This window comes from Ruditapes philippinarum, unplaced genomic scaffold, assembly GCF_026571515.1.
Source record: "Ruditapes philippinarum isolate M1 unplaced genomic scaffold, ASM2657151v2 ctg3877_1_1_1_1, whole genome shotgun sequence".
Taxonomy (NCBI): domain Eukaryota; kingdom Metazoa; phylum Mollusca; class Bivalvia; order Venerida; family Veneridae; genus Ruditapes; species Ruditapes philippinarum.
Genome location: NW_026852157.1, coordinates 61,431 through 72,722, shown reverse-complemented (window position 1 = coordinate 72,722; position 11,292 = coordinate 61,431). Strand labels below are relative to the sequence as shown.

Sequence of the window (11,292 nt, the reverse complement as noted above, 5' to 3'; positions counted from 1 at the left end):
ATTTACTTTAAATGTAAACTATCTTTACTTTATATGAAACTGATGGGAAAGAGCCCACGATAAATATTGCAAAAACTTTAGGCCAAAAACCCTTTTGTTTATTGTGTAATTATGTTGATGTAAAATTATTGATATATAATACCTATACATGCAAAATCATATTAATTTAAAAAAATAAACCAAAAACAAAACAAGAAGACATCAATTTTTAAATTCATTAAATTAAAAGTTTTGCCTTGTAAACCTGATTCTAAAAAAATTAAAAACAAATTCTTTTTTAAATGGCTATTAAAAAACATTATACGGGGGGACAAAACACGACTTAAGACTCTTTTAAAATTTGCAGACAAAAACCATTTCTCCTTTTGAAATTTTTAAAACCCAAACCCGGGAACTTTGAGAAAGAATAAAATGTAAATTTTTACCCGTTTTTTGTTTTAATGTAAATTACCAATAAAAGGGGCCTAGAAAAATTTTAAATTTTAAATGTTGATTTCAAGTGCACCCCCTGACTAAAAATTTGTAAATGTTACGGGTAAAAAAAAAGAAAAAGAGATATTTTAACAGTTATGAAATCTGGTCACACTGTCTTTTTTCTTAAGAAAATAAAATAAAATCATCATAAGAATCATCAAAGTTATTGTCCGAGGTAATAAAATAAATAATACATTGGTTTTTGAGTAACAGTAAAAATAGCATCCCTCGTAAAATACTGTTAACCACGGCTTACGTCTCGGATAACAGTATTTTCCTCTGGATGATATTTTTACTGTAACCCACAAAACATGTGTTATTTATATACTTGTCCGACTTATGCGTTTGGAGCTGTTATTGAGGATATGAAGAAAACGTGGTATTTGGCCAGCAAACAGTATATAGCCCTGTCGAACAGCAACTTACACATCTCTATGTGAAATGCCGTATATGGTTCCCAATAAAAGAAAGCAGATAATATAAAATGGCCAAATAATATGCGAAATAAAATATTTACTCGAAGTGGTTATCCAGCCTGTTACAAGAACTGTAAAAAGACAATAATTGAAAGCAAACTACATCTAAATAGATAGTAAAATATTTTTTCAATATAATGATGGAAATATAAAATAACTATTGATCAAATTGTAATATAATCACAAACAGAAAAATATGCTCATTTAAATCTATGAAGTATAGCTTTGCTGATTTAATTCAAGCTTATACCAGTATATTTTTTTAGAAGAAGATCTGACATAATTTGTGATTTCATTACTCACGAGGGATGTCTGTCTCCTAAAATTGTGATGGCACTATTATATTTATATAAATTGTTTGTGATATAAAACATAAAGGTTCAATCAACTGTTTATTAACATATCCGTGTTCTTACGGAAAATATAAGCATCTTACACATTCAATATAAGAGAAAAATTACATATCTCTTCTCATTTTCATTACAACATTCTTGAGAGAGTAATAGAACCCCCAGCAGTAATACCAGTTAATACCACGACTATTTTCGGTATTAACCCCGTTCAGATAAAGCCCATTTAGATTCGCGGTATGACATGACCTGTACCACCAAGCTCCGCCATAGTCTTGTGCACAGTTCCCTGTCCGGTCGTCATTATCATTATCTTTGGTCGAAAATTGACAATTATTATGAGGCGACATGGAATCACCACACGACCCATGATATCCTCCAACTGTCAATCTGTATTTATCACTCTCGTCATTAATTTTGAAGATGGAATATTCAGCAAAAGCAGAAAACGGATTCATATTGTCTTTTTGAAATGTTTCCATGTATATGTTAAGAGAACTGTTGCTTTTTGTAAAATGATGAATATTTTCAAGCCCGAGCCAATACTCGCCACTCCTGTTCCCAAATCCTTGTTTGTATTCCTCCCAATTTCTGTAGAAATCTTCAGATCCGTCTTGCCGGCGTTGTATAACCGTCCATCCACCATTGGTCATATCACACCACACATCAGTAGTAGAACTTCCCGTTGGTTTGATCACATAAACACCGTCTTCAGTATAGCCTTGTTGAAAAAGCTCAAGGCAGTCAATTGGCTCTGGTTGTTTGTGTATTCTTTTTGTCTTTAAACTGCCTACCTGTAAAGCAATTAAGTGTATAATTAAAAAAATGCAATTATTCTTCCTATAAATTATTACAGAGAAACCCCTTTTAACCGGATTGATAACATATAAGAGGTTAAATATATAGAAGATATTGAATGATTGAATGTTCAATACTGAATTTATTGCACGAGTTGGATAAAATTATATCATGCGAACCTCTAGCGAGCGTAATATAAGTTTATTCAAGGAGTTCAATTAATTTAGTAATGACTTACATGCATTTAATATTCTATTTATCACATACCCAAAATAAAGACCGTTTAAAGTGAAAAAAAAAATCATTTTTTCATTGACGCGCCTAAAGTATGACGCTAACATTTAGCGCGTCTTTACACTATGTTTGTATAATGTTAATGACGTCACGTCAAAATATATGCATGGCCGTGCAATACCATTTTAACGGAGTCGCAAAATCGACACGGGTGTGTGATAAATAGAGGATATTAAATGAGTGTAGGTTCAATATTGAATTTATTGCACGAGTTGAATAAAATCATATTAATAAACTTGTTACTATACTATATATAGTAACAAAATTGCCCATGATTTCAACTGATTATGAGTGTCACGTGACCTATTATGAGTTTGCGGCCCGGGGCCGAGAACTAGTTATCAGCCCGCAGAACTAATACACGTGCACAAACTAACAATGACGTCAGATTTTACGTCATCAAACAGTTAACTGTAAAAGTGAAAGTAGGTTTTTAGCATGAATCGCTTGATTTAATTATGAACACAGTTTTTTAACTACATGTATTTAAATTTGAATAAATAATACGACAAATTCATTCCGAAAAAAAGAAAGAAAATAATACTTGCTTCTAGATTCTAGTGTACTTTGTACACAAAAAAAGTAAACAACTCTGTAGAAGTAACAGTACAGTATTATGAGTATAAGTACAGACAGGAATTTCAACGAAAGAAATATCAAAGTATTTGTTTTAGAAAAATGTTACTATTAGATCTACCAAGTGTATTAAAGACATTAATACACGTCATCGGTGTGCCAGAAGGTGATAATCGGCCCTGAAATGAATAATGCCCTCGGACTGAAGCCCTCGGGGCCATTATTCATTTTGCGGGCCGATTATCACCTTCCGGCCCTACCCTGCCGTGTATTAATCTCTTATTATGCGAGCCTCTGACGAGCATAATATTATTTTATTCAACGAGTGCAATAAATTCAGTTATGAACTTACACGAATTTAATATTATCATGTCACTTGTATCAATTTCGGCCCGATAACAAGGTGCCGTATATTTTTACTGATCTACGGCACTTGATCACGTGGTATGCATGGTTTGCCGGACTACTTTTCAAGAAAAAATATAATTATTATTATAATGTTGGACTTTATGTTTGGTGGTTAAATTTGTTTTCGCCTCAGAGTTTCCAATAGAAACGTTCTTTACAGGCCGTTCCGGTGGTATGAAAAAAACTGTCGTTAAATCTTCTGTGTGTAGAATAACGAATTTTGGAAACGTTGATAAAACTTTGTTTGTTTATTTTATTTCGCTCTATAATTTTTCAAGCGGAATAAAAATTATTAAAAGGGAATAAAAGCAAAACTCGTTTGCGACATTAAAATAGCGTACTTGATTTGATTATTTTGCACGTGCTGTTTGGCGCTACATTGTGACGTCACGTTAACAATACTTTAAACGTCTGTACAGCGTTAACGACTGAATAAAAGATATTGGTGTTCGAATTCATTTTCTTAGTAAGACCATTTTCTTTCATTCTAGGTAGTTTTCACAACAAAATTCGACAAAAAATTGTTTTTATTTATCTCATTTTTCAAACAATATGGCGTCCTCAATGTGAAAATACACAGGGAGATAATAAGAACGGCGGGTGCATTGTTGTATAATAATGCACGCTTCGGGCCTTCTTTGTTTATATAGAAACATTTCCGATAGTGTGATTAAAGGTATTTTGCCTAATAAAATTCTTTAAATAAAACGGTTACAGGATAAATAGAATAATAGATTGGTGCCGTGGATGGAGAAAGTTTATCTGGCGAGGCGGGGGAATTTATTGGGTGAGCCGAAACCTATTATTCTCTATTTCTATTTATCACATACCCAAAATAAAGACCGTTTAAAGTGAAATAAGAGTCATTTTTCATTGACACGCCTATAGTATAACGCTAACATTTAGTGCGTCTTTACTCTTTGTTTGTATAACGCTAATGACCTCACGTCAAAATATATGTACGGCTGTGCAATACCATATTTACGGAGTCGCAAAGTCGGCACGGGTGTGTGATAAAAATGCATATCAAAAAGACTAAGGGGATGATATTGAATGAGTGAACACAAATTGAATTAATTTAGAAACGAAGCTATAGGAATAAAAAAATCGATTCATCACATACCCAAAACAGTAAATGTTTCTATAGACGGAATTATAAAGTAGCGCTATCATTTAGCGCGTCTTTACGCGATGTTGTTTAACGATAATGACGTCACGTCAAACTATATGTACGGCCATGCAATACCGATCAGATGGTGCCACAAAAGCGGAACGGGTATATAATTAATTGGTAAACCAATAACTACATGTAAAAAGTGTTGTTTGTCTACGGAAGAAAAAAATTATGGTCTGCTGAAATGGATTAATATTTTAAGTGACTCCACTTGATTTATTTGACATGGCAGAACTGAATATTTTTAATGCATTAATACCACTTGATAAAGTTTTATACTAATAACTTATTTGAAAAAAAAAATGCTCAATACTTTTGTCCGAGAATAATTATTTTAGTGTGCAACATGACTAAAAGCTCCACGCCTTCAGGTGAGTCAAAATATTTCAAGAAAATCTTGAGAAAAATGTACTAAAGTTTTAAGAAAGATAAAAACATTCAAGATCCAAGTTATATTTTTCATGTTATGTGCGGTATAAAACAAATTTGCAGAACTTTATTACAATATTTCTACTGCGCGACTAACACAGTAAGGGCTCATTTTGCATATGTTGACGACTTTTTTGGTAATTTTCTTATCAGTCAAATATATTTCATATTTGTAAAAAATAAATTTGAAAGATAAATATGAAAGTGGGCGGAGTTAAAACTCATATTTATTTTAAGGGACTTCTTTCGCCATTTTGTTTTAAAAATCTGATAAATAAATAACATCAATTTGTTGAAAAAAAATCTTTGAAAACTATCTAGAATGATAGAAAAAAGTTTAACTAGTAAGAAAAGAAATCCTAACATCAATATCTTTAATTAAGTCATTAAAGCTGTACAAACGTTTAAACAGTTGTTTACGTGACGTCACAATGTAGCGCCAAACAGCGCGTGCAAATACAGGCAAAACAAAACACATCTATAAACACATCTATAAACACATCTATAAATAATATATTACCTCGCGCTGTACAATTGCAGTTGCGCTGTACAATTGCAGTTGCGTAGCGAGCAAGATGATTCGTAACTATTTTTCTTTGATAATGAAATTAAATAAAAAAGGTTATTTTTTTTATTTTTTTCGTGAAATATGGTATAGATTTTCACTCAACATGATAAAATGCCACATCCCGGCTCGTGAAAATATGTGGCATTTTTTTCAAGTTGAGTGAAAACATATTACATAATTCACTCAAACTAAAAAATATCCTCTTATTATTTGTTCACCTCACAATATTTAAGGTTTAATTACATTTCCAAATTTTTCATGAAAAATAACATGAATCTGGAGGCGTGCTACTTTCAATAAAAACACACACACAAAAAGACCAACAACAACTATCTCATCATCTCTTTTAGTTTAAGTTGATCGAGGAATCGCACTCAATATCGATTTTTAGTTAAGTTCTAACCAGATTTCTTAATTCCTTGTTGATGTATATTTAATACCGAAATCTTTTTAGAAATTTTGGGCTCAGTAAAGCTTCATTTAATATTTCGTTTAACAACTTGGCCTATTACAGGCATAAATTGTTACTTATGAATAAAAACAAAACAACAATTCAATTGTTTGAAGTAGATTGTTTTAAATGGTTGTGAAACTTGTAATCATTTTTTTTTACTTGCCAACCTTGAACCAGAGATGTTTTATATTGTTACTAGATATTTGGACGGTAACAATCGCCCGGCGCCAGGAGTTAAAGGGTTTGTTCAAAGAGTCATTGCATAATGTCCTTTAATCACATACTTGTACCGTTTTTGCGACACCGTAAAAATGGTATTGTACGGTTTTGCATATATTTCGGCCAAAGGTCTTCTAAAATAAGTCTGACATCCTGTAAAATTGACAGCGAAGAACTGAAGATTTATTGAAGCAGAATTGATATTGGTCATTTAAACATCTGGGAATCTCATTGGCAATTCTTAATCAAGTAAACTAATATAAAAAAATCTTTCTGAAATGGTGAACGCGTCTTATGTTTTACTAATCTTAATGAGTTCCGGAAACAAACTGTCTTCTGAAGTTACTCAGATTTTTAAGTTCTATCGTTTTATTAGTTTTTCATTTTGTCAGAAAGTTAAAAGTAGTTTATCTTGCATTATAAGATAAAAAACGTACGATAGATTACGAAAAAATACGTATTATATATGATTTACAACATAACTTGATTTAATTGCTTCCTTTATATATTGCGTGGGATTTTTCTGTCCTCATTATCAAATATAAACTGTAAATGTAATAAAAAACCTCAAAAATATATACTTAATACATATAAATGAACAGAAAAAAACTCACATAAATTTTAATTGAGCAATATTAACAGCAGATTGAGTAAAAAATATATATTCAATATCAAATAACAATTAAAATATTGGTCAAATATATATCATGTGTTAAATAAATTGTCTAAAATTCTGTTTTACTAACATTCAAAGGCGGTAGATATTACTAGATACATATTTCAGATCAAGTAAGTTTGTAAAAATTGGTTAGGTATATAATATGTATTAAATAAATTGTCAAAAATTCTGTTTTAACTAACATATAGGGGTGGTCGCTATACGTTTCCGTATATTATCATATACTGAGTAATATAGATTGTCTTCAATTTATATTTTCATATATGTTTGAATATAAATTAAATATATTTATAACACCAAGGTGTTAATTGTTTGTCACTTTTAATTGTTTTTTTTTTTTTAAATATTTTCAAGTAACAGACTTACGCTTTGTTCCGAATTTTTAAGTGTATTTTGGTTTTTTCCACCAGTAATTTAATATTGACAAAAATTTCTATTAAAATTTCAATTTGATGAAACAGTAATTACTTATTTAAATAAGTAATTCACTTTAAGTGAAAAAACACCCATTCAGAATTAAACTTATTGCTAAATAAACTTTGTTTCAAACATTGTACACGATGTTAAAAATGAGTTAAAACGAAGATTTTGAGTACGAATAGAATTATTAGGGTCAGTGTTACTGAAAATAAAAACTACAAGTAAAAGCAGATTTATCTCGGCCAATTATCTTTTAAAGAAATACTTCGTGTTTGACATGACGTAATTTGCGGTATACAAACATAGTGTAAAGATGCCTAAATACATATATTAGCGTTTGGGAAAGGCGAATCGTTGAAAAACATATTTTTTACTGTACATACTTCTTTCTTTTTGGATGTGTGATAATTAAAAATATTGTATTCGTGTAGCTATATTACTTAATTTATTGAAAAATATTAGGCGTTCATAATAAAATTATTCAACACGGTCATAAATTCAGTATTGAACCCTATACTCATTCAATATCATCTATATAATATACAATTGTCTTATCTTACATAGGATGACACAGGAAATGTGAATGCATTGAATTATATCATTTCTATTTTCTATTGTTTTATTACTGCAACAAGTTAGTTATGGTAGTCTTATATTAAGGTAGTCTTACTGTAATGCTTTCCCGCCTAAAAAATTCTAACATCGACCAATATCGTAGTAAATCGGTAATGTCCCGAACGTTATTTTGTTCAACATCTTGGGCATTAGACTTTAACAATCACTTATCCTTTATCGCTATGAACTAAATGAAATTCAGGATGTGACGATTTGGCCGATGTCTGAATTTTTTGGCGGAAAAACATTACAGTAAGATCACTTTGAAATAAATTACAGAAATATTTATTTAGAAATTGTAAGGGAAAATGTAAACTTCATAATATTTGAAAGTTATTAAATCCATTTACAATTATTTACACCATCCATAAGACATCTTTAAAATGAAGTAAAAAACTGACATCTTCAATTTTCTTTTTACAATCAGTACATTTCCCCAGATGAGTTTGCAGATCAAAAAGATAAAACAAAGACATATTAAGAGTTTAAGACAGGTTAACATATTATTAATTCATATGGGGTTAAAAATATAGAATGCTTTAATTTGATATTTGTAAAGACTGATATTTGCTACACGGTCTTTTTGTAAATATAAAATAAACATGTTGTGGCATAGGATGACGTAGATACCTGTATATTATGTTTGAAACTCTTCAAACTATAGGTCATCACAATATAAATATACATGTATAGTGTCATTAATAAAGTGGCAGCATTTTTTAAAGAAAGGACTACCTTTACTTGACCTGTAAAACGGAACGCAGACTCTTATACGTAATCTGTATGTTCTTTTTTTAAAATAAGACATATCTGGTAAGAATCTTTTAGATTTTAATGACATTGTGCAATAAAAGTACTTTCTTCAAGGATGAGCATAATATTTAAGCAAGTAATACGATGGACATAAAATAAATAACTTTATGCATTACCGGATTTCTACAAGTTATTTGCAGAACGTAAAGATATTTATATATTTTGCCATAATCTGAATAGTATTCTCACAAATACATATTGCCATATGCTATGCCATGCACTTTATGCTTAAAAAGGGTCATCCGCCTTTTAAGGGACTTACAGTGCGGACCCGGACATGTTGCCAAGTATATCTTTTAAGACCATTTATTATTTAAAGTGGTGTATCTATGTGATTTGATTCACTGAATATTTCTACATTATGCCGTGTTGCAGGAGGGTCCATGAGACAAGTATTTACATTATATGATTAATGAATGTGTTGCTGTCTTAACAAAGTTATAAGGACAGACGCGGTCAGGTGTTTCGAATCTGTGCCTCAGACATACGTTTCGAGCAGACAATTTCACTCCGCCAAGTTTTCAAGCTCGACCAAGCGACTGCAAACCGGTGCCAAGCCCAAGCCTTACACTGGTTCATTCAGTGCCCTTTATTTGTCCATTGCCTAAATATATATAAAATAAATATTATATAGATTTAAACATTAATAAAAAAACAACAATGATTCTTACTTGAGTATACGTTGTTGACACCGTCTCTGTTCTTTTCCCATGGATAATTTCATTGTCAGTCTGCCCCTCCTCACCAGTGTAATTGTCATGACCGGAACAGCAGAAACATGTTGCATTATTTTCAAAATAGTAAAACGATGGCGAATTTAATTTCTGACAATGAAAACTGCATGAAATCAATGACTTTGCTTGAATCAAAAAAAGAGAAGGGTCATTTTTGGGAAATTGAAAAACTTTCTCTATCTCGAAAAAAGATGTCGCAAATTCATTTCCTAAACTTTGAACTGTTCCAAAAGAGTGGATAATTACAAAAATAAGCAACATTGCATTAGAGAAAATAATCCGTACACCAAAAAGAAATAAATGCAATTATATTTTAAGTTTCGAAGTAGTCCTTGTTGAAGCGATTGAAAATATATACGACTGCACCAGTACTCTGGTTGTTACCTGACTTTTATACAAAACAGAGCAAATATTTAATACATTATTTAATGAATTACAATAACCTTGTTGCTATGGGTCCTTTTTGAATAGAATATTTAATAAGACGAATAATATGACAAAACATACGGGGAATGATTCAAAATAACGTAGACTTTTTTTATCGACAATTACAAAGAACTATGAAAAACGTTTTACAGTAATCATATCATACGTGATGAAAAAGACATTTGTAACAAAACGGAACACATCGACGTTGGGTTTGAACGCTATTAATTCTCTTATACAGGATCACTGACACATTAATTGTCACACCGCGCCGAACACTATAATAATAGAGTAGCAAAGGTAAGTTGGAACAAGATAGTTAGTACATTCTTATAAGTTACAAGTTAAGTACCTTTAAGTAATCGGCCAGGGTTTTGGATAAAACTGAGGCAAAAAGCTGTTCGTAAAGTGAATTGACTCCATGTGATTACGGAAATTTCTATAAATATATTACTTCTTATTCAAGTAGTTTTTATATTCAATCATTAACGATTTTCATTATCAATTATTAGTCAATCACCATAACAATTACCAATCTATTGAAATACAATGTATGATCAAAAAGTTCTCGGCCCGATAAATTTCTGGCCACTACACTGACATTTACACACAATACGTCAATACCGATATATTATTTAAGATTACTGACCGAGTAACACGCTGTTAACACAGATTAAGTAAAATACACTCCGATGAGTGATGGACCAAATACAGGAATTTGAGGTCAGAGCCGTCATTCAGTACTTCTGTAAGCAAGAGTTGTCCCCTAAAGAACTCCATAAAGACTTCATGGATACACTTGGGAAGGGGAAGAAGTCCTCTTCCTATACCACTTCCTATATAACAATTGGCTGCTGAATTTAGGTAGGGCAAGGAGAGCATTGGTTATGATTAGCGGCCTGGATGGCCAAAAGAGGCCACCAACGTTAAAACTGCCGAAGCTGTGCACGATCTGGTCATGTGCGACGAAAGGCGAGACCTGCAAAGCATTGCTAGGGATGTGGGTATAAGCTTTGGTTCTGTTCAGGCAATTCTGACTGATGTCTATGGCATGTCAAAGGTTTTTGCTAGATAGGTCCCCAGACAGTTGACTGACGACCAGAAACGGACCAGGCTTGACATTTCAAGGTATCTTTTGTCTCGCTACGAGGGTGAAACTGATTTTATCTACCGGATCATAACTAAGGATGAAATATGGGTCCATCACTTCGATTCAGAATAAAAAAAACAGAGCATTCAGTTGAAGCACCCTGGCTAACCCCTCTGATGAAATTCAGCAGGGAAGATGATGGCTACATCTGCGGATGTTTCAAAATTCTAAATTTTACCAGTTCATGTTAAATGTTGAATTCTGCTTAAGCCAGTGCTAGGGGGCGTGGACGGTA

The 11,292-nt window shown here is 31.8% G+C and overlaps 1 protein-coding gene across 1 annotated transcript; it reads right to left on the bottom strand.

Annotated features, from left to right (window-relative positions):
• Window positions 1-581: 581 nt before the first annotated feature.
• On the bottom strand, window positions 582-9,826 carry LOC132750890 (microfibril-associated glycoprotein 4-like). Its single transcript, XM_060740963.1, has 2 exons — window positions 9,419-9,826; window positions 582-2,094 (listed from the first exon to the last, which is right to left on the bottom strand). Exons 1-2 carry the CDS (start codon window positions 9,740-9,742, stop codon window positions 1,408-1,410), a joined length of 1,011 nt encoding a protein of 336 aa, XP_060596946.1. The 5' UTR covers window positions 9,743-9,826; the 3' UTR covers window positions 582-1,407.
• Window positions 9,827-11,292: the final 1,466 nt, after the last annotated feature.

Bases quoted from the DNA above. Each gene is read 5' to 3' on its own strand.
- LOC132750890 (XM_060740963.1), bottom strand. From the start codon at position 9,742: ATGTTGCTTATTTTTGTAATTATCCACTCTTTTGGAACAGTTCAAAGT. The intron at 2,095-9,418 runs GTAAGAATCATT...ATTGCTTTACAG, and splicing joins TGTCAACAACGTATACTCAA to GTAGGCAGTTTAAAGACAAA.